The 24,179-nt window shown below is 41.0% G+C and overlaps 1 protein-coding gene across 2 annotated transcripts in view; it reads right to left on the bottom strand.

Moving 5' to 3' along the window:
* The window catches only part of MDGA2 (MAM domain containing glycosylphosphatidylinositol anchor 2), a gene marked incomplete at both ends in the record, with an annotated part of 831,925 nt that extends 808,506 nt beyond the window's left edge, over positions 1 to 23,419 (bottom strand). Inside the window, one exon of one of the 2 annotated variants that reach the window (XM_082842707.1) lies at positions 23,140 to 23,419. In XM_082842707.1, the coding sequence (XP_082698833.1) occupies positions 23,140 to 23,419 (280 nt within the window). The remainder of the gene's footprint in view (positions 1 to 23,139) is intronic. The other variant, XM_082842708.1, reaches the window with a different exon arrangement.
* Between the last annotated feature and the right edge of the window lie 760 nt (positions 23,420 to 24,179).

Below are 24,179 nucleotides of genomic sequence, written 5' to 3'. Positions count from 1 at the left end.
AGCAATTAAGTACTAAACCAGAAGGCATTGAAATACAAGTGCAAGAAAACCTCAGCTTCATAGAATGTGATGTGAGTGCGCTGGTGTAGTCAGGGAAGGATCAATGGCAGACAAGGCACCAGAAATGGGAAGTGAAAGCATTTCTAGATAGAACAAGACTAAATAAATAAAATCACACAATGTTCTACTTCTATGACAAACTTAAAGAGCTCATTTATGAATATATCCATTCATGCCCCAGCCCCAATAAAATAACTGTTGTGTCAGGCAAACTGCAAAGTGCTCCATGTATAAATGGTGAATAAGTTAGAGCAGTCCTTGCTCTTCTGGGTCATCCAATTTAGTGGGGAAGATACATGTCAAACAAATTATTTCACAGGTAAATACAGAATAATAAATCATGATAAGCACTCAAATATAAAATGTATGAAGCTATGAGAGGTTTAACAGTGGACTTAAAGTTAAGTCAACGGAGTGATCATGGTGGGCTGCTCTATTTTTAATCTGTGAATTGAAAAATCTTAGGCAGAAATGACTGGTAAAGGGTAAGGGGAATGTGACAGTTAATTTTACATGTAAACTTGACTGGGTCACGGGGTGCCCAGACATTTGGTCAAACAGTATTCTATGTGGTTTTATGAAGATGTTTTTGGATGAATTTATAACATTTAAATTGATAAACTGAGTAAAGCCGATGGCCCTCCCTAATGTTGGTGGGCCTTGTCTGATCAGTTGAAGGCCTAAATAAACCAAAAGGCTGACCTTCCCCAAATAAGAAGGAACTCCTCCTGCTTGGCTGCCTTTGAAGTGGGAGACAGGGTTTTTTCCCTGCTTTCAAACTCAAAATGAAACACTGGCTGTTCCTGGGTTGAGGGTCTCAAGCCTGATGGCCTTTTGACTAGAACTATAAACCATCTGTTCTCCTATGACTCCAGCTTGCTGACTACAGATCTTGGAACTTGTCGGCCTCCATAATCACATGAGCCAATTTCTTATAATAAATCTCTGACCATATATATCTATATCGATAGATAATAGATAGATAGATAATCTCCTGTTGGTTCTGTTTCTCCAGAGAACCCTGACTAATACTAGGGAGAAAATTTCAGAGCAAGGGATAAGCATGTACAATGACTCTAAAGCAGGAAAAAGCTTAGCAGATTTATGGGATGAAATAAAAACAACTGTGTCTCCACCATGTTTAAAGAAAGCAGCAATTCAAAATGAAGCTACAGAGGTGGGCAGGGACCACTTCTTAGATTTGTAAGCATGGCATGAGAGTTCAAATTTATCTTCAGAGGAATGGGAACGATTCCTGAATGACTTTTAAAGTAGAGGAGTGACATAATCTGACTTTTTTCAAAAATCACGCAGGCTTGACGTATGGATGTCTGTACAGAGGTGTATGAAGTAGGTTGTTCGAAAAGGTTGGGGGAAGAAGAGTTAAGAACCAACTGCATCTATAGAGACAAACTATAAAAATGACATGGACCAGGGTGGTGGCAGCAGTACATTTGAGACCTGTTTGGGGCCTGGTTAAGTGGCATAAAGGAGATGGTGGTGTTAAGTATGACTTCCAGGAGGATGATATGAATAATTGTGTAGACCAGAGTGACCTTTAACGAAAAGGGGAAAGCTGAGGAGAAAGATTTAGGCAAAGATCAAGAGTCCAGCTTTTGACATATTAATTTTGATGCTTTTGAGGAATCAAAGTAGAAATGTGAAAGAGGCAGTTACCTGTGTTGCTCTGGAGCTCAGAACAAAGATCTGGTATGGAGTATAAGTCCGCAAGTCATCAGAGGGAGATGGTTTGGAAAACGTCTTAAGGCAAGAAGGTGCAAAGTGAGGAGAAAAAGAGCGACAAGAACAGAATTCTGAGAATCTCTAATATCTCATAACTAAGAGGAGGAGGAATTAGCAAAGGATACAGGTAAGCATTATCTATGAAACAGATTTCTTTGTTAGAAAATATTATTATTTTCCTTTACTATGAAGTACTATTGGAACATCTCAAATTGTTTGGAATAAGGAAGGTTATTTACAGCAAACTTAAATATGGCCAATATTCCTGTCATCTATTATTTCTGAGAATAAAAGTTCTATATAGACATAATAAATTATTCACAGAGAAACCTGAACTTTCATTATATATACATAACAACCAATAGAAGTATCAAATGATACACATATGTTCTTAAATTCTGCATAAACAAGACTAACTCCAATGATGGAAAACTCACAAGGTAATTTTCCTTTATCTGAAAAGATCAATTTATTCAACATCTATAATAGGTATACATTTTAAAATAGAATTAGGCTGTAATTTACAAATGTAAAACTTATGAAGATGCCATTAAAATTGCTTCAGGTTTATATAATTACTTCTTGAGGGAAAATGAGTCCTGTAAAATATCGGCAAAACAGGAAAATGGAGGTTGGGTAAGAAAACAGTATCTTATAATTCTTTAATAGTTTTTAAAATTGCAAAGATCTTTTCAATATCATACACATACATACACACACACACATATTTCTCCAATAACTGATAACTGATAGTGGAACAAAATATATATCACTTTTAATTTTTTCAAAAAAGTAAAAATGAGTAAGGACTATAACTCACACTCTGAAATCAGGATCTCAAAATCCCTAAAGAGTTGGCACATACGGCCAAAATACCACAGAGGTAGTTGGAATTCTGAGCCAGATACGGCTTTCTGACACATCATCTAATCTCCATTTTCATTCCCCTAACTTCCAACAACCAATTCACGGCACACTGGTAGGTATGGCAGATCCTTATTATCCAGTGAGAATCTAAGATGGACAAGAAAAAAATTTCAACATAAGAAAAACTGAAATTGCTACAGTTAAGGTCCTTTAAAATAAAAGATTCATTTTCTATAGAACACAAGTAACAAAAGAAACACAAGACAGTGGTAACAAATTTCCCCAGAGAAAAGAATTCATTCATCAAAGAAATGTTGGGGAAGCAACAGTTCTTTGCTGAGATTTGCTGAGATCTGTGATGAGGATTGCTTGAGCTTTTCATAATTTTACCTCTAGCTTACCTAGGTGAACTGAAATGATGATATACTAGAGGAAGGTGTATGCAATGCCTCAGGTATTAAGAGGTTCGGGTAAGTAGCAACTACAAGGAGTGCAGAATTAGATGGTTATTGCTGGGGACTACCCATGCACTTGAGGAAAAACAGTGGAAGGCTGGCATCAATTTATTACTGTGGTTGGCAGAATACTGCCCCCTCGTCAAAGATTTCCACATAGGTTGCAAGGCAAAAAGGAATGAAGGCTGCAAATGAAATTAAGGTTGCTATCAGCTACCTTAAAATAGAAAGAACATCCTGGATTTTCAGGGTGCGTCCATTGTAATCAGAGGTAGATGTGACTATGGAAAAAGGGCACAGAGAGATGCAACACTGCCAGCTTTGCAGATGGAAAAATGGGCTATGGGCCAAAATATAAGGGCAGCTTGTAGAAGCCAGGAAGGAACAGGAAATGGATTCTCCCTTAGAGCCTCTAGAAATTAACACAGCCCTGCTGACCCCCTGATTTTACCCCACTGAGACCCATGTCAGGCTTCTGACCTACAGATCTGTAAGAGAACTTTTATTGCTTTAAACCACCAAGTTTATGGTAATTTGTTAAAACAGCAATAGAAAACTAATACAATTATCAATTTAAGATCAAGTGTGAAAGCCAGAGAGTTTTCTTGTCGGTAAATGGAAACAATCTCATCTCCTTACAAATAGAAGGTAAAAAAAATTCTTGAGGGTCAGGTCCAGAATTTAATTATGTTAGGGGCTCTAGATACAGATGAATTCAACTAAAAAGTCGGCTACTTCAAAATAAAGGGCCGAGTTGGGAAGCTGTGGACCCTGGAGATTTAGGAAATGAACATCGGGTTTGACACATGCACCAATCTTGATATCAGGTTCCCTGGACTATGTATGCCTCGAGAAGTGGCACGTTCCTCCCCATTAGAGACTAGTGCTTCCTACTGCTTCCTTGATTGAAGACAAGTCAAGTGACAGTTCTCCGCAAGAGGACATGAGCCTCACTGAGGATTTGCCACCGTGTCCTCTCCTGCCTAGGTCCACAACTAGGAATAAGTCACAGCTGGCTAGGAAAGCGCTGCGCCTGCAGAGGGATGAAAGGGACAATGGCCCACAAGAGCCACAGGACCTTGCCAACATTGCCAGCAGAGCTGTAGAGTAACTTAGGGGCTGAGTATGAAGATGCTTGAGTCTACAGGGAATGGGACATAAAGTTGGATCACTGAGAGTTCATTGATGCAGAGACCTCTGTCCAGCAAGACAAAACTTTTCTCCCTTAGAAACTAACCCTAAAGCCCACACTGGTAGCCAGTCAAACAGCCAGGGTTAAATTAAAACATAACCCAGCCATGGAGGTATTAGAATTGCCAAGGAAGAAAGAACACTATGCCCTGAAGGAAGTGGATTTAGCCAATAAGTACTAGCAGGAGCTGGAAGAATATGCAGGGAAACAGATTTTGAAGGTGCTGGATTAAGATGGGAAAGAATAGAAAGCTGGATAAGGGAGAGTTTTTTGACATGGGAGTACCTTCCTGTGATAAAGGATTTATTAACACCCTAGTGAGGACCCCAGGAAATAGTGCAATAATACTAGTAAAACAGGCTTGCAAACCTGGCTTGCAAGTGACATCCCTTACTAGGTGAAATAGAAATACCGAAACAGAAACATGGCATGTAATGGAAAAGTAGATCAAAAGACAGAGTGTGTTTTATTCCTAGTAAGGGGGATAGGTATGTGCTATTGTAGTCAGTTTATTTATTGATCCCTGAATTAGTTGGCAAGAGCGGCCATAACAAAAGAGCTGCCACAACCACAGATCGGGTGGCTTAAACAACAAAAAGTTATTTTCTCACAGTTCTGGAGGCTGGAGGTCCAAGTTCAAGGTGCTGACAGGACTGTTCTCTCCAGAGGCCTCTCTCCTTGGTTTGCAGGTGTCAACTTTCTTGCTGTGTTCATACCTCTGTGTGAGTGTTTTCTTGGTATCTCTTTCTTTTCTTACAAGGACAGTAGTCCTCTTGGAGTCCCACTCTTACGACCTCATTTGTCTTTAATTACCTTTTTAAAGCCCTAATCTCCAAATACAGTAACATTGAAGGTTAGGGCTTTAACACAGGAATTTGGGGGACATAATTTAGTCCATAACAATCCTCTTGGAAACCAAATGTATAATTGGTCAGACGTAGAAATACAATGCCTGACAATGGAGTATTTTTAAATGTTACCAAGACTACTAGTTATTTGGGGAAAGGGGTTTCATTATCTCTGGGCTGTCCAAAAAATTGAGCTAACCAGACCAAACACTATACTCTTATCACAGAGTGACTAAACAAAGAATATTTCTAAAAGGTTAAGAGAGTGGGAAAGCTTGAGTACATATACTATTTAAAGCCAGAGAAATCAGCAACTGACTATGTCTGCACCAGTGAGAGGGGTCTTGACATTGCTGAGGTCAGGACTGACAGTAGGCGATGTCATTACAGACTTGGATTCCCTGACAGCAGTGAGAATGATAGGATCTCTAAATAATACAGGCCAGTTTGAAGCACTTAAGTCTCAGTAGCAATGTTGGCACAATTAATCATAAAAAGCAGCAGAGTGGCAGCCAGGGTGAGGGGAGTCACTAAAATGTCTATTATCCCAACCCTAAACCAAGATAGCAAATCACAGACAATATTGTTTATCGGTAGGAATGGAAGATACTAGTGCCACTCTTAAAACCCTGAAGGAGACATTATGTCCTAATTTTATTCACTAGTCTGCTCAATACAACAACCAAATGGATGATGGAAGATGAGAGTGGACTACCAGATATTCAACCAAGTAGAAGCATCAATCACAGGTGTGTGGCTAGTTGTGGTATCTTTGCTAGAGCAGATTGATACAACTTTAAGTAACAGTAATTGATAACTGGTCTAGCAAATGCATTCTTGTCCATCTCTATCAAGAAGAACCAGAAGCAGTTCTCACTCACATGGGGCAAACAGCAGTATACATCTACCATCCTGACCCAAGATTATAAGGTTTTCATCCTTTGCCATAATATAGTCCATAAGGATATGAACTTACTGGACATTATGTGAAACATTACATTGGTCTATTATATCAATCACATCCTATTAAGTGGGCCAGATAAGCAAAAATTGGCAAGTACTTTAGAAGCCTTGGAAAAACACATGTGCTCAGAGAATGCAAAATTAACATATTAACCAATGAAAGTTTTAGGGCTCTAAGACCTGAGTAATGCGAGGACAACTCTTCATAAGGAAAGGACAAAATATTGCATCTCACATCGTTCAACAATAAGAAGGAAGCAAAATCTCTAACAGGCCTCTTTAAATTCAGGAGGGAACACATCCTATGCTAGGAATACTGATCTGGTCCATTTACCATGTGTGACAGAAGGATGCTGGGTTGGAATGGGGCATAGGGAAGTCAAAGGCTTTGCAGAAGGTACAGGTTTCACTGAAGAAATCCTGAAGTTTGGGCCATATGATCCCACAAACTCCACGATATTAGAAGTATCTCTGGTGGGAGAAAATACCATATAGAATTTATGGCAAGCCACAGTAAGAGAATTACAGCATAAACACCTAAGGATTTTAAGAAAGCCCATGTCATTTGCAAGAGAGAATTAAAAATCATTTGAAAATAGATTATAAGGTACTACTGAGCCTTGTTGAGGAAGCGTGCCTGACCACAGGCTATCGAGAGACCATGTAGCCAAATATGTCCATTATAAGCTGGATTCTGTCAGCCAAGTCATGCAAGGTCAAGCAGGCCCAGAACTAATCCATTATTAGATAAAAATGGTATATCTGGGACTGAGCACAAGTAGACAGAGAACGCACAAGTGAGCTACATGCAGAGGAGGTGGTCCGGACCCCTACATCTACCCTGCATAATGAGCACTGGCTCCCTATCATCAACTCCCACCTGTGACTGCGTGGGAAGTCCCTTATAATCACCAAGTCCAATAATGGTCTAGAGATTGGTTTGGCTTGATATGTGGTACATACTAAAAAGGAACTGCACCCCACTAGGGGGTGTCTTCAAAGTGGTGAGGGGAAATCTACCCTCAGAACACGGACAGAACTTCAGGGATCATACACTCTGTGTGGAAAGAGAAGTAGATGAGGTAAGAATATATACTTACTTACTTGTTTATTTATTGGCAGTGAATAGCTTGGCTGGTTGGTTGGCTGGATGCCTGGAGTGGGCACAAAGTAGACAGATCTTTGTCTACCATGTTATTGCCCCCAAGAGAGCATCCACCATGAAAGAGTCATGTTGCAGACTGTACTTTCTAAAGAAGGCTGCAAAAATTTCTCTAATCACACAAATCCTTCCTCCAATGTGAACTTGGCACTATTCCCATCAACCAGTGGGATCTATAGTCCCTTCCTTTCAACCTGGGTGAACATTTGTCTCTGCCTCAAACAAGAGTATATAGAATTGATGCACGTGGCTGCCCAAGCAAGATCCCAGGAGACTACTTCTATCCTCTTGGGATACATGCTCTTAGAATCCAGCCACCATGCTGTGATGAAGCCCAAATGATGCGACAGCCCACATGGAGACACCCCATATAGGCATTCTACCTGCCAACCAGATGAGGTCTCAGCTGTCAGCCAGAATAAAGATGCCTCCAGATGATTCTAGTTCCTAGATGTCGAGTCACCCTCTGCCTTCAAGTTTTCCCAGGTAAGGGTCCAGAAACTATGGGGCAAAAATAAGCCATTCTGACTGTCCCTTGTATGAATTCCTGGCCCACAGACTCCATGAACATAATAAAGTGGCTGTTCTCTACCACTAAGTTTGGATGGCTTTTCACAGAGCAATAGTAATTAGAGTAAAGCAATAAACAGCCAGATAGACATAAAGACTTGACCAGTTGACATCAGTCAGCTTGCCATCAGCCACCTCAGTGTTGTTCACTAGGTGCAAGAAGAAAGCAGCCACAGTGAAAAGTATGGACACTATGCAAATATTGAGTAGCAAAGGCTCCCATTCACAGAGGCTCATCAGCTACCACTGATGCTAAATGTCCAACCTACCAGTAAGAGAGACCCTGACATACACCATGCCTCAAGGAAACTAGCCACCTGTTCAGTGGTAATTGACTACATTGGACTCCGTTCAGACGTGAAGGAGCAGAGAGTCATCTTGACTAGAATTGACACATATTCTGGATATGGGTTTCTATTTACTGCCTACAAGGCCTCAGCAAGCACCTCAATCCAAGGGCTTTCAGAATATGTAATCCACCCAAATGGGATCCCTCATAACACTGCACTGAACACAGGGATCCTCTGAAGAGAAAAGAAAGTACAGCGATGACTATGTGATCATACAATCCACTGGTGATATCACATCATGTGCCACTCAAAAGCTGCTGATCTGATACGATGATAGAAGAAAGAGCATCTAATAGAGCAACTTGGGGAGAACACCCTGAGTGGATCAGGTACCCACCCCCAGGATGTAGTATAACCCTAAATGAATGATCATCATGTGGACCTGTGTCCCTAGCAAGTAAAACACACAGGTCCAAGAGTCCCTTTACCTTCACTCCTAGTAACCCACACGGAGTATCTGTGCTTCCAATCCCCATAATTATAGACCCTGTGTGGCTAAGATTCCCGGTTTTCAGAGAGGTAACACATCCCCCAGGGAAAAGAGCAAGCGTCTCAAACTCCTGTGACAGTTGCCACCCAGCCACTGTGGGCTCCTTGTGCAGAAGACAAGCAGGCAAGAAAAAGTCACCTTTCAGGCAGGGACAATTAACCCTGATTGTTAAGAGAAGGCAAGACTGCTATGAACTCAATGTGAGGAGGGAAGAAGACATCAGGCACCCAGGTGACCCACTTAAGTATCTGTTGGTGCTCCCTCCTGATTCTGGAAGCAAACTGACAAATGCAGCAGCTGTGGAAGCAGCCTGAAAAGGGCAAAGAGACCAGGATCCCAAGCCCTTCAGGGTCGCTTACACCAATCAGCCCATTAGAGTTGCTAGCTGGGGGTAAGGGAGATCTAGAAAAGGTGGTTAAAAAAGGGATGATGGGGCTTCCCTGGTGGCGCAGTGGTTGAGAGTCCGCCTGCCGATGCAGGGGACACGGGTTCGTGCCCCGGTCCGGGAAGATCCCACATGCCGCGGAGCGGCTGGATCCGTGAGCCATGGCCGCTGGGCCTGCGCATCCGGAGCCTGTGCTCCGCAAAGGGAGGCCACAAAAGTGAGAGGCCCGCGTACCGCAAAAAAAAAAAAAAAAAGGGATGATGAGTATCAGAGTTCAGGAGCAGCAGCAGGGGCTGAAGTTTATCCCGCAGACTTTCTTCTTGTTTGTATCCCTAAGACAAGAGGCCTGCTCTCAGAGGACCAGTTCCCAGAAGGGATGAACTTTCATAAGCAAGCCAACATGAACACCACAGGGGTGATGTCTAGAAGGTGTGATGCAGTGTCCAGAACCCCTTCTGCATGAAGGCACTCATTCCCCCAACGCCCAAGAGTGTTACCTTCTGATTGCTCACAGTTGAGTTTCTCCCAGGATTTGCCTTCAACCCAAGAGAAGCTGAGATACGTTGCCCCCTCCCCAGGGGCAGCCCACACCCAGTGACTGGTGGAAAAGGGGATGAAAAGGATCTTTATCTGGGACATCTCTGAAGGTCTACCCCAACTTCACAGTACCCCATTTGCTCAGCTTAGGACTCTGCTGTAACTGAATCGCAGCTCAACTTCTCCCCCTGCTGAATTCGGCTCCCTCCCTCTCTTCCAAGAGCACTCCCTCCAAAACCACCTGCATGTTAATCTGCCTCTCAGTCTCTGACAAGCAGACACCTCATCCTGCCTTGATCCATCCTACTAATTCCCATGACCTGGGCCCAACTATTTTCCTGTAATAGCAATAAATTGATTCCAGCTGATTCTGCCTATTTGGGGGCCAATACTCTGACCAGACTAACTCACCTGTTCCTCCACATGCAACTTCAAATCCAATCCCCCCAGAACAGTACACAATAGTATACTGGAAGTTTGCTTTACTGGTTTTCATTTACTTGCTTTATCAAACACTTTCAATTTGTAGAAATGCTGAGTTTTTCATTAATAATGAGAAAACCTCTGCAATGTCATAATGATTGTTGGGAGGATGACAGCTATGTACAATGAATGAGAAGCAGTCAATAGTTAAGCCACCAGAAAAGATTCTTAGAACAATTTTTAAATAATCTTTAAAAATATCTAGACTTTACCTTTTGTCACAACTAAAGATATTTAAATAGCATTTTCAAGTTCATAAGAATCTCTGTTCCAGCTTTTTTTAGACATTTAATTGAATTAATATTAATTGTTAATATTTATAATATCCAATTAAATGATAAACCATAACATAGATGCATCTTAGGTATCTAATTTTATACCTAATCATTAAGACACTATCCACCTTCATCCAAAATAGATCATTGCATCCAAGGTATCATAAAATACAAAAATTAGGAGTAAAGAAAGACATAAAAACAGGGTGCACTATTTTTTGTAAGTATTCCCAGATATATCATTAAATATGTGAGGTAGGAAAAACATACAATCTATGATTAAACTCTTTTGAACTTTGATTTGACTCATCTCTTACTCTATTCCTTTACAAAGGCTTGCAATTTAATTTGAGATTCTTAGGTTGCAAAATACATGATGGCCCACTCCATTTAACAACATTATCACAATTTTCAGTGTGCAGAAAGTCAGAGACCACTAGTTTCAACTATCTGGCTTGAATATGAAGAAGCACTCTTCAGAGAAAAATTCACAAAATCGATGTTTCTCCATATTCTTAAAGAGGTCTGACTTTAAAACACAACAATCACAGCACCCAGTTATACTAAGAATTAATGAATTCCACATTGTGAATTGTGAATGTATAGTGAATTTCAGGGCACTGCTCTTGCAGCCAGACTGAATTAAGAGTTAAAGTTCTAAAGGCTCAACTGCCTCTGAAAATTTGGGGGGTGGTTATCAGTTAAAGAAAACATCAGCTGTTTAGAAATGCATGGCATCACAGCTGAATATAATACCTTTCCTGTTCTCGCTTGAAATGGTTTCCTATCGAAGCAGTTTCTGTATCAATCACACAATAGCCAGAATGGTACAGGGTTATACTATATCACACAATAACTACATTCAAAAAGCATAGGAAAAAAACTACTTTTATAGCCGCAAATGCTGTAGCTAAAAGCCTAAAACAAATCACTAAACTGCACTAATTTGTAAGCTTTGAGGTTTGAGGAACTCCCTGGCAGCTAAGAGAAGGGGCAGAGCTTGCAATCAACTCTCCTCTTGAGCACAACAAGATTTTCAAGAATAGAAACCCACTGATACGCTGATAGAGTCTCCTCAATTAACTCTGCAAAAAGTGCCCAAGCCATACCCAGAGGGAACTCAAGGCAAAAATCAGGCCACATATCACACTTAACTATCAATCTTACCAAGGCCAGTGATTGTTAATCAGCCTGGGGGAAAATAAAGTAGTACAGTTGACAGTTTATTTTTTTTATGAGCACATGCTTCCTATTTTACATGGAGGAATATAACTACTTCTGCAGAATAGCTAGTTGAGCCATGTCTTCAGTTTTACAGGTCAATAATTATGAATATGCTTAAAATATCCTACTAGTCCAAAAATAAATTATACCAGAGAGAGTCCTCAGTATGGGCATTTTGCTTCTAAAAAGAAAAAAAAAAAACAACAAAAATTATAAATCATATCTTCTTTTTCCAAGTAAGAAAATTATGATACAAAGTGCTGACATTAGCTACCTATTTCTATTTCTCAGGCAAAAAGCTAGAATTTATCACCTAATCTGCATTTCAAATATAGACTGAGACGTCACATACATGGCACAAGATGATCCAGGTAACTTGCATGGCTTCATCATAGTGGGTATAAACACACATATATGAACATAATTTAATAATACATATAAGAATATATACAAATATTTATTTTCATATACACTTCATATGTGATTTCAAATTCAGCCACCGGTAACTATATGTTAGTTATTTAAACTGTACGAGTTTCAGATTTCTCATCTACTTCATTCAAAGATTAGAGTATGACATAATGTATAAAAAACTCCTAGTAGAAGGTGTGACATATAGGAGGCACTTGAAAAACGGCAATTATTCTATGAAAAAACTACAATATCCTATGTTTATTTTTCAATGACAGATAGAAAAAGAGAGCAGATAACCCAAGTTAATTGAATTTGGTTTACAGATATATTTTAGAATCCATACTTGAAGACAGATATGCCTTATGCTCTAAATTCCCACTTAAAAAAGAGGAAAGACCAGTATAAAGACCTGACTAATAGAGCAGGAGGGATGGACTTTTGAGTATGCAAGTGACACTGGGCTTCAAGTGTATACATCACTATAGTTCAGGTAAAATAAACTTCACATGTATTGCTCTTATGCAGCTAAGAAACATTTCTGTCAATTGCAAAGATATAGAAGGAAAAAAGTAATGTGAGTTTCTGAAGGTAGTGTTGGAAATTGGTGAACAATACAAACATGAATTATCACAAAAGATATCTAAAAAACAAAATGAATGTTAGATGAGAGACTGTATGCCCTGCTGTCAACACTGAATCAGAGTCAGCTTTGCAAGGGAAGCAAGAAAGCCATCCAATTCCTCGTCTAAAGTTCAGCCATGAGACCCACTCCATGAATACACAGATACACCCACATACCCACACACTCATAGACAGTTAATATATATGAATATATATTTTAGAGTATATACATATATACTATATGTACAAGTATATATGTGTAGCTTATGTGTAGAAAGATACACTTTTCTGAAACTGGAGAGGTGATTAAACTTAAAAGGTTTACACCTTCTCTGAAACTGGAGAGGTGATTAAACTTAAAAGGTTTCAAAGTACTTCTTCGCATCAGTAAGCTTAGAGAATTAAGGCATTAACGAGTGAGTTGTCAATGATGACAGAAAAGTTAAAACTTAAATGCCTTTTGAAATATCAACTAAAATCATACAATGATAATAGAGTTCAACAGTAAATTATAAAATCACAGGAAGCAGGAAGGCGGCCACTTTTAACCCCAGCTGCTGCAACTAGAGGAATGTTTGTTAGTGAGATACAGAAAATCATCAGAGGATAAGTGGCCTCTGAGTAAAAAGGCTGTGGCCCACTGAGAATTATTCTTGTCTTAGGTAAAGAGGGGCAAGTTTCTAAACCCCAATCTTAGCAATATTACAGGATCAGAATAGAAGAGAGCTGCACCTCCTTAGGCAATTACACTTAGATGAAGCTACACATGACAAAGTAAGAACAAAATTAGCCCAAGATTGAGGTTTGATTAATTGTGAACTTAGACTGAAAACTTTAATATTAATACAGCAGCTCTGTACAAAGAAAGGGTACAGGTAATATAGTCCAGTGTGAAACATGAACCAAATGAAAAATGTAAGTAAATAAAAGAATGAGGCAAGAATCACAATAATGGTGTAGAATAAGCCATGAAAAAGAATGAACAAGTTCAGAACCAGGATAAAAACAATAAGTATACAACTTCTTGATAATGACTTCACTAATTCTGAAATACTACCAGGATAAGACTGACAACTCAAAAACTACACGTCAGTTAAATCTGTGCATGTCACAGAGTCTACTGTGTGTATATGCTTAAGGTGACATGCTTAGCAAAGCCAATATTTTTCATCCCTCATAGTGGGGAAAATTATTCTCAACTAATAATTTTGTTGCCTGTTTAAAGTCTCAAGTAAAGATGACCTTTTGGTTTGGTTACAGAAGTACCTGACCAATATTCCCAACCAATAACTAGCTAATATTCTGACACTCAGAAAACTAGCCTAATGAATTTCTTCCATGTAGTTAGTTATATGAATGGGTATTATTGAGGTGAATTACCTTTCACCCTCAAAAAATAGAAAATAAGTGTTTACCAAGGATAATTAAAATCCATTATATATAAAAAGGCTTTCTTATGTATGTAGCTGCTACAGTGTAATGGTGAATAAGGTCCCAGACTTTTCAGTTAATTCTATAGATTTTTTAAAATAATTAGGCGACTAGGTAGGAAACAGTCATTTTGGTCACTTTGGGACCAAATACACAATAAACTTGTGATAGCCCCACTTAATTTACTCTCATTTTCTCTGGTTTCTCTGGTTTTATTTTTAAATTATCAATGACTTGTAGTCTCTTACAAATATATCCCTATTTGTATCATTTTTAGATTAGTCTCGAAATGGCAGGACATTGAGACTATTCTCGTCCTTGATACAAAAGCAAGATTTATACATATATTTGAACACACACATATATAAATATACTCATGGTCATAAGGTTTAGGTGACACTAATTGTCTCTAGAGCTCTTAAATGAGTGGGGATACCAGCTCCCCACCCCCACCATTAAGGAGCAAAAGGAAAACTCCAGGGTTATATGGATTGAGAGGAGACTAGCCTGAGGAGCAATACCAACCACATGTGCATACAAGATGCAATATCAAATGGCATTTTCATGCACATATTAATATTACATATACTGTTTAAAAATATACCACTTGAGTTATTTTCTGATAGACTGACAGATGGGAATTATTTTTTCCAGAAAAAAATTACTTTCTCCCTGTTACTTCCAAGCCCCTTAACTCTGTTCTGAGAATGAAATGGCACTCCTACTAGGAGGTCCAATTGTTGGACCACCTGAGTATACTTTTTTAAGAAGATAAAGGACACTTGCTATGCAGTCTCCCTCTACTCCAGATATAAAAATGCAACCAGACTTTTTTATTCTTGCTGTTATTTACATTTTCTCTGTATAACAGCCCACTTTCCTAAGAGTTTATTAGATATGGAAACTGAGGGATAAAGAGATTAAGATTTTTTTTTTGCTGCCTTGCACAAGAATAAAAATAAATGAATAATGAAACCACATACCTCTTTTCATAAAGGTAACGTATTCATCTCAGTGGCTGTACATTTGTAAAGAACAACATGATTCTAGACCCACAGTCCACTGCTTCTAAGTAGCAGGCACTCTTAAAAAGCCTTTGAAAAGTCTTTGACCTTAACTCCAAAAGGCGCTGCTATGTAAGTTCAAAGCTTCCCAAGTTTGCGTAGAATTGGGGAGGGCTCAGTATCCTACAGGAACTTTAGAGACAACTGTCTTAACTCCTGATGAGCAGGTCAGGTGGCTCCACATTGCACACACACAAACCTAGGAACTTGGTAGACATAAATATCTGAGCAAGTTCCAGAGTATCACACAGTCAAATTTATTTCACAGACTTACAGACTTTGGGGGAGAGGGAGTTACCACAGGTTAAGGATGGATACATCTTTCTAGTTGGGACAAACTTTGGAGAAATTGCTTAGGTTTAATACTAGACACGTACTGCAGGGTTATTTTCCTTTCTGCCCTATTATTCCTGCAGATGGGATCTGTGCTTTAGCACTGGCCTATCCTTCCTCTTTATCTATATTACATCAACCTACTTTCAAGTCTCAAACCATGACGTACCAGCTTTTTCAAGTTTCCTCCAACCATGGCAGCTATCAATGCTCTCTCATCTTGCACCAATATTTGTATATTTCTCATAGCCTTATTTTGTTTGTTTTTCCATTTGGCTTTATCTTCTTAATTAACTAGTAAACTCTTTTTGAGTTCACAGCTCTTACTACTTAATTACATGTTTAATCCATAGAAGTTATACCTTAATTTGCTGACTGAAGTTACCAGAACTTACCCACCATCTGACCAGAATCTGTGTACAATTCCTACTGAAAATTTCTGAAAAGTTGCATATCTTCCTCAGAGTTTTATATCCTTCTCAGGAGACTCGTGGGAGCCTCCCCCTCTTCAGTAGGAAGTGGACCCAAGGCAAGGCCTGGACCAAATTCATAGCTCCACTCAGAAATAACAAAGAGAATGCCTCAATGTTTAACCTGTGCCTATCTCTCCTTAAGTACAATCAATTGGCAGGTAGGATAATCTGGTCCACTGGGACCATAGGCTCTGTTTAAGAATTCCTCGTCTATCTTTCCCTTTCAGGAGAACAGAAAAATCTCCCTGAAGTTGTCATTCAGTCAAATGGCAGACATTGTTTTTTCTTCCTCTGTTTGACACACATGAACAAAGTTCTATTTATTTCAGAAATAAAATAGTTTGCTGTTTTGCTATTACTTAAAGGACAATATATTCTTTGAATGGCCTTTCCAGGCCAGCATTTGATTTCCTACTCACCTCATTGAGATTTCACTGCCCCTTGTGCTGTCCTTTAAGACTGTGGGAGGTCTAGCTATGAACCAACCCTTCCTCTTTCAGACACATATGTTTCCCTTTCTACAGAATCATTCCATTATTTTTATCCCTCCCATTCTTATTCCAACAAAACAGGACAAGAAATATGCTGCTTGCGGATATGGTAACATGTCACATATTTGACCCCACCTGCCAACCACACAATAGTCCTTGGTATAGTTTTGACAGGGAATAGCAAGAAACTGATGTCTCCTATTTTTATGTAAAGTTATAGAGGTAGCATACTAAAAGACAGAAAGAAAAGTTACGTCATAATTCCTAATACCTTTGCTCCTACCATAATATGTCTTTAATTGGTAAATTTATAGTAAATGTGTAATAGCCAAAAAAAATGTTCCTAACATTTGAAATCCTTTTCTATGACTGTGAACTCCTGGGAAAAGTATGATTTAGATTATGAAATGGAAATCATCTTTCTTACTGAATTCAATCAATTACATCAACAGGAAAGGAAATAAGTGTTTTAAAACACAAGACAGAAATAGTATCTTAGAAATAGTATCTTGGCATTAGTATCTTGGAAAAGTAGTAAGAAACCAATATAAGAGAGCTTAATTGGGATTAGTTCAAGGTCATATAAGTTAAGTAAAAAATGGAATTGTACTGGTATAAAATGGGAAATAACTAAGTGCATGATCCAATAATGGAGATGAGGGATTTTAGCAAGGTGACAAAAAAATATCCATCCAGTAAATAAGTCTGGATTGTGGAAAAAAGAGTTGTGAAAGAAATCTCACGAATAGGATAGGACCACCATCAGAGTAGCATAATATAAAGCCATTGTGTCATAAATTAGTGAGATGATTTAATGCCATCGTAAAGTCTCTTCTGACTTTATGATTTTACAGGGCCAAAAGTTTATTAATTAGATTTGAAAATAAAAATAGGATACAGTGGCCTATAAATGAAATCATTTATTCATTCTGCTCTAAGTAATATTTTTACATTGACAGTCACTGAAGCAAAGAAATGAAATTTCATTTTGAGGGACTATTCAGTTAATGGCAATTACAGTGAAGCTAAAAACGTTCACCCTATTCATACTTGAAATGAATTCAATATAATACTTTGCTTGTCCTTCCAAAATAGCCAAAAGGGAAAGTAAGATCTTCCCCCAATTCAACTGGGAGCTGATAGCACATTCCTTTAGTTCACTGCAGCTGCCAAGAGCTCAGTTCCAGGACTAGGCGGGTATAACTGACTGTTTGCCTTTGACTTTGTGGGTTTTGAGTCTTGGGCCCAACTCTTCCCAAAGCATGAGGACCAGGCCAGAGAACATGAGTGATGAATTACCTCAATAGGTGGAAAGCAACCCAAGATCACGGTTCCTAACACTGTGTTAAGACATAAACTGAACCCACAGGCTCATGCTATTAGTTGCATCCCATGAGCCCTACCCCAATCACATTACAACAGTACATTTTAAAAGAATACAGAGCACATTTTTTCCGGAAAACCTGTTTCTCAAAATAGGTTTAAGGTGGTTTGCCTTACAAAACAAACACTAAAATAATTTTACAATATCAATAAGAAGAGCTGGTATCAGAGACAATAAAATTAAGCCAAGATAATGAAGATCATGAAAAATGCCTTTCTTGAATTTCTTTTATGACATCTATTCACCCTCACTGATTTGTTCTCTAGAAAATGATTCCTTAGGCTTAATGTTCAACCTGCTCAATCTAAAGTACTTAATAGCCCACTTAGGGACTTCCCAGGGACAAACAGGACATGAGCAAGTAACACTGTATAAAATAATCTGCTCATTTGTCATGCAAATTCTCAGTTACACAACCAGTAAGGACAACCTTGAATGTGCAACAATAATTTCAAGATACAAAGGACAGCCCACTTTTCCTGTGATGGTGACCAAAGTGGTGATGATCCAGGGTACGTGTGTGTGTGCGTGTTCTCGTGTGCACATAGGGACAGTGGGGTAAGGAGTGGGAAGAGAGAAGGTTAAAGCTAATTGCATATGACAGAGCTTCAGATTTACCTTTTTTTAGCAACACTCATTAAAGTCATCTCCCACAGGCTGACACCCTAAATATGTGTTCAGTCAAAAGCAGAATCTGATCACAGGGTTTCTCCAAACTCAAACAGGACAAAAATCACAATTCAATGCACCTTGGGATAATTTTGCTGTGAGGATGGAAACATCCTGGGACTGGATGTAATGGTCAACTGACCTCCCAGAGCACTCTTATCCCTTTGGGTCAATCTGTACATTTAGATTCAACCCACTGACAGTCTGAAAGATCTTCCAGATCCTTCCTGTCTACCTTATCCCCTGGTTCTCAATTCCACCAAGTCTTTTCTGTCATCTACTGCCTGGGGTGTCATTCTTAAAATTTATGAGACTAATTGATATTACCTGAATTGAGAGAATACAGCTTGCTAATTTGTCATACAGATGTGTTGATAAACTTATTCTATTTATTGCTTCTAGCACATCCTGCAAGCTATTTATGGGCAGTACATTAATTATTTTAGGACACCAAGTCATTGGTAGATTTGGCTCCCATTACAAACTATTTAGACATAGACTTTTATTTTGTTTTTCAATTGCAGTGGGGATTTGTCCTGTGCTAATGCAGTTATAATCTTTTATTAGCCTCCTTGGAAATTAAGGGTATAATAGGTCAGAAGTAAAAATACAGTGTGTCAATGGAGCAGTTTTTTCCTTTTTAAGCAAGACAGCTGTGAAGTTTACAGGAGATATGATTCTCAAAATTATGTAATTATCAACAGGTTCTCTAAAAAACACAGTTAAACATCCACAGAATAACTTACAAAGAAAACTTTCAAAACTAGGAAAATACTTTGGATCACTCAGCTCTAAGTAGAGCTGGGGTTTACATTGTGACCCTTGATGCTATGTTTAATCAGTTATCCTAAATGTAATGCAATGGGTTTAGTGCAACAAAATTAACAATGCCAAAAATGGATACCAGTTCACTGTTCTTTAATGACTTCTTGGTTTTCAGTGACGTTTAATATAGTAAAAAGAAAATTAAAATAAAACTTTAAACTTCCAAGATTATTTTGAGGAAAAAGCTTGAATACCAAAAATTTTTTTAAATTCAAAACGGGAGAATATAAAAACTTAAGAAAATTGATTTTAAAAACTACACAGGGAATTCCCTGGTGGTCCAGTGGTTAGGACTCCACGCTTTCACTGCCATGGACCCGGGTTCAATCCCTGGTTGGGGAACTAAGATCCCACAAGCCTCATGGCATGGCCAAAAAAAAAATTATTAAAAAATAAAAAAATAAAAACTACACAAATATAGATATCTGCAGGGAAAAATGCCATTTTTAAAAAGTGTTTTTTAATATCAGAATCATTGGTGGAGGGTAGACAGGCAGATATAAATCAAAAGATAATCTCCCTTACCCAAATGCCACATATACACAAATCTCAGCTACTGTGCAGTAAGTCTGCTAAGCAGTATTCCCAGATAAATGACAGTAAGTCCCTAGGTCTATAGCAGAAACTTTTATACTTAAGTAGTGCACACGGTACCAAGCTGATCAAACACAATAGGAAGAAGACTACAGTAACTCAAGACAATATAATCTATATATTAAAACAAATAGTCTAAAGTACTTAAAAACATCTGAATTTCATGCTCAGAATTTTCCAGGCTAGCAGTAGAAGAATGAAGGGCTGACTAGCTATTTCAAGGAAGAAAGGTTACAACGATATATTTCTAAATCATGTAATTAGTTTTAGGCTACAGTGAAGTGATTTTGCCTGAATTACCGATAAAATAATGTTATTTTCTCTTGAACTTAGCTACTAGAAAACAATATTAAGAAATAATACTTTGTGTGTAGCACGAATGGTTTTACATCTGGCAAACACAGGCAAATAAAGGGTGACAGGGATACAGACTTACGCTAGCAAAGTTCCTATCTAGGTCTTTGAAGTCTCTGTTTATAACTGCACTGCTTTTTTAAAAGTAATCATCTTCCAGACTCCTCATGTAAAATGTTCAAAACACACTCTATAATCTTACACTAACTCTTATGTCTACGTCCTTCTTACAGTTAATCAATATTTTACAGCTAAATAAAAATAAAATCTTCTCTTCCCCATAAATGCTTCCACACACACACACAAAACTAAAACTACTTCAGGTTAAGAAAGGTCATGGTTTACAAAGTCAAAGGAATGAAATGTGAAGTTTTATCAGTGGTTCTCAGACTTTAGCATGCATCCTAATCATCACCTGAGGTGAAAAACACAGAATGTGGATCCCAAACTCTGAATTTCTGATTTAGAAATCCTGGGAGGGGTCAGAGAATTTGCATTCCTAACAAGTTCCCAGGTGATGCTCATACTGAAGGTTGCGGATTCCCACTTTGAGAATCTAACTTCTGTGATTTGTAAGACATATTTGAAAAGTAACATATAAATATATTTTTTCACTCACCTGATAGCTATGACATTTATAATGACTAGAGATGCTGACTAATTTTCAAACAAAGCCAATTCTACTCCTAGCTAAGTGACTAATAACCACATCAATAGTAAAAGAAAAAAAAAAAAAGACCACCACCTTCACAACATCAGCTCAGTAGCAGAAATGCCTTCCCCCTTATTGTTAAGCAGCAAGGTCCAGGACTGTTTTGATGCAATTGTTCTCTACTTGTCTCCACTCCTAAATCTTACACTTTCCCACCGCCCAGCATGAGACTTGCCAGGACAAACAATCTGAATGACAAACAGTGACAGAAAAATGGAACCCTTTCTAATCCAGACAGTTCCAGAACATCCCCTAGCCCCCACCCCGATTTTTCTCACTTCTCATTATCTCCTACACACACACATTTAAAAAACAAAACAAAAACAAAAACTCTTTTTATTTGAGCTAATCTGAACCAATGGGAGAGAAATAAAGACTTGGACAAGCAGAGTTCAGACTCACACGAGAAGGTTCCATCTTATCTGCAGCATTCCTCCATCCCTAGAATCCCAGCCACTCTCAGCTGCGGGACACCAGACTCCAGCAGGAGTCAAAAGAGCACTAAATGAATTCCTGCTCTGCTCAAGGCCTCACCTCCTGCCATCAGCCAAGCGGTTTAAGCCAGGAGGTTCAAGACCTCAGCATCTCTCCTACACACACCAGCAGTAGCGGTACCAGCACCACCACCACCACCACCACCACCAAGAAAGCTCTCTTTCATTTGGGAAAGAGGGAGTGAGGAGAGAGGGGAAATTAAGATGCTTAGAGGTGGGAGAAAGTGAAGATCTCTTGGCCAGAGCCAAGGAGGGAAGTAGGAAGACAGGCAAGGGGAGTGGCCGATGAGGCGAAGCAGAGCCCAGTGCTCGCCGCTCCTGACACTCTCCCCACCACCCCCCAGCACCGCTCAGCCCTGGACAAGACACCGCGGAGAGAGTAAAGGCGGACCTCCCGCCTCGGTTCCCAAACACCTGCTCACTGCGCACTCCACGTTCCCAGAGAGTTTGAGGACTCAAGGTCCCCCTGCATCCGCGCCCACTCCCAAGTCACTTCTAGGGTCTGCGCTTCCACGAACACTCATGCCCTTTGCCCGGGGCAGCCGGTGCCTAGCACTGCAGCGCTGGGGTCCCAACCCCGAGGGAGACCAAAGGCGGGCTGCCAAATTTCCAGCACACAGTTTCTCTGGATGTCGGCCCTAGCCTGGGAGCTGTGGGTGAGTCTCGGCCTGCTGTCCCCTCAAGGGCTGTTCTCTTAACCTTCCTACCATACCTCGAGAACACAAAAGTTATTTTTCCTTTGTAGCACCGCCTGCTTATCCCAGGAGAAGACTCACACTTGAGCCAGAGGGTGTGTGTGTGTGTGTGTGTATCTTTCAGTCCCGAAAACCAAGGGTGCCAACTTTTGACAGGCGAAGGAACCTGGATTGGCTCTTGAGGACTTAAAAACATCCGAATTAACACGTTCACCCTTCTCTCCGTCCTAACCCTCCCAGCCCTGCGTTTTCCGGAGAACTGAGATTATGTTCCTGTTGCAGTGAGCTAGTGTCCTGCCCCGGAGCCGAGACGCGCAGACTTGGCCGTCCGTTCATTCATGCATTTGCTCATCCATTCACATAAACATGTCCCTTAATTGTGTCTGGCACCGAGAATCTTGCATGCTATTTTCCCCTCCCCAAGTCAGTGCTTATGGCAACGGTTGGTGCAGAACGCAACTCGACTGTCAACCCACTTCCTGAGCTGGAAAGTCAAGTCAAGCAGGCATTCAACTCTCCCCACGCCCCCACCCCCAAAAAAAAGGAAAAGGAAAAGAGAAGGCTGAGACACGGGGCGGAGAGGAATGGGGAGCTCACTGGGGTCACATTCGAAGCTTCCCTTTGGAGGAAACCGCGGCACCGACACCAAGGCATGCAAGGAGCCAAATCATTATTAAATCAAAGACTGCTAGAGCTCGGGCCCCCAAAGAGGATAAATCAAGTGCAAAGCCACTTATTCGCACGAGTGCTGGGCTGCCGGCTCGACCCAACTCCGAGCCCGAGCCGAGGCGCTGGGAGAGCGGCTCGCAGCCCGATTCGCAGCGCGCTCTCCGCCTCCTTATCTCTCCCAATAACGTGATGAAGTGGAAATCAAAAGCCACGCCGGGAGGGGCCCCGGAACGGCGCGAGTCGTGCATTTTCGCTCACCAGCCTATCTTCCCTAAGAATGCAAGGTCACAATAGCGTCGCGATTCCACTCACCGTACACTCCTTGGCCAGAGATCCCCTCCAGGAGGACTGTCAGCAGCCACACGAGACCGTACACTAAATCCATCTTCACGTGAACATGAACATATCCAGCCCAGGGGGGACGCAGCGGGACCTTCTGGAGGCCGGCGGCCAGCCGGGCGCGCTCCGCTCGCTCCCCAGCCGAGCCGAGGTGCCCGGGAACCGCTCGCGGAAGGGGGAAGCGCAGTCCGTCTGTCTTTCCCCGGCGGCGGCCGTGAGCGGAGCGCAGGAGCCCCGCACACCCCACACTCATACACACACACACACACACACACACACACACACACACACACACTCCCACAACACAATACCCTGACACAGACTCACACGCACGCCTCACTCACACTGGGCGCCTGGGAAAATCGCAGACGCCGGGGAGGAGCAGGGGGCGTGATGGGAAGCGGAGCCGTGAGGCGAAGTGTTCTTCAGGGGAGCGGACTGGAGTCTTCGCAGCTGCTGCTGCTGCGGCGGCGGCGGCGGCGGCGGCGGCGGCGCGCTGGGCCGGCGGCGGGTGCTGGCGAGGGGCCGGGTGTGCCGAGCGGTGCGAGCCTGACGCGGGCAGCCAGGGAGCAGGAAGTGGCCTCTGACTCGGGGCACCGAGCAGGGGCTTCCTCGCTTGGGTTCGCCTTTACAAAGTAACTCGCGAAGGTCCCCGGAGGAGCGTCAAGCGGCGGCAGCGGCCCGCCCGCCCGCAGTCCGGAGCCCCCAGCCCTGCTGTCTTGCCTTCCCCCATTCCATCAGTTGCCATTGCAACGCCAATCCTGTTACACGATACAGGCTCGCATCGCCGAGCGGGGAGAGGAGGAAGAGGAGGAGGAGGAAGAGGAGGAGTGGGGCGAGGGGGACGGGGGTGGGGAGGAAGGGAAGGGAGGAGGGGTAAGAAGGAGGAGAGGGACGGACAGGGCGCAGAGTGTGAGTCTGGAGCTTTCTCGGGCACCAGCCTCAGCCGCCGCCGCCGCGGCCACCTCCACCGTTCTCCAAAATAGCCTTTAGCGCCACGCCAGCGAAGAGGG

This window comes from Leucopleurus acutus (genome assembly GCF_964270905.1).
Source record: "Leucopleurus acutus genome assembly, chromosome: 1".
In the NCBI taxonomy this organism is placed as follows: Eukaryota; Metazoa; Chordata; class Mammalia; order Artiodactyla; family Delphinidae; genus Leucopleurus; species Leucopleurus acutus.
Note: the sequence above shows the minus strand (reverse complement) of the source record. Positions and strands in the feature narration are given on the sequence as shown.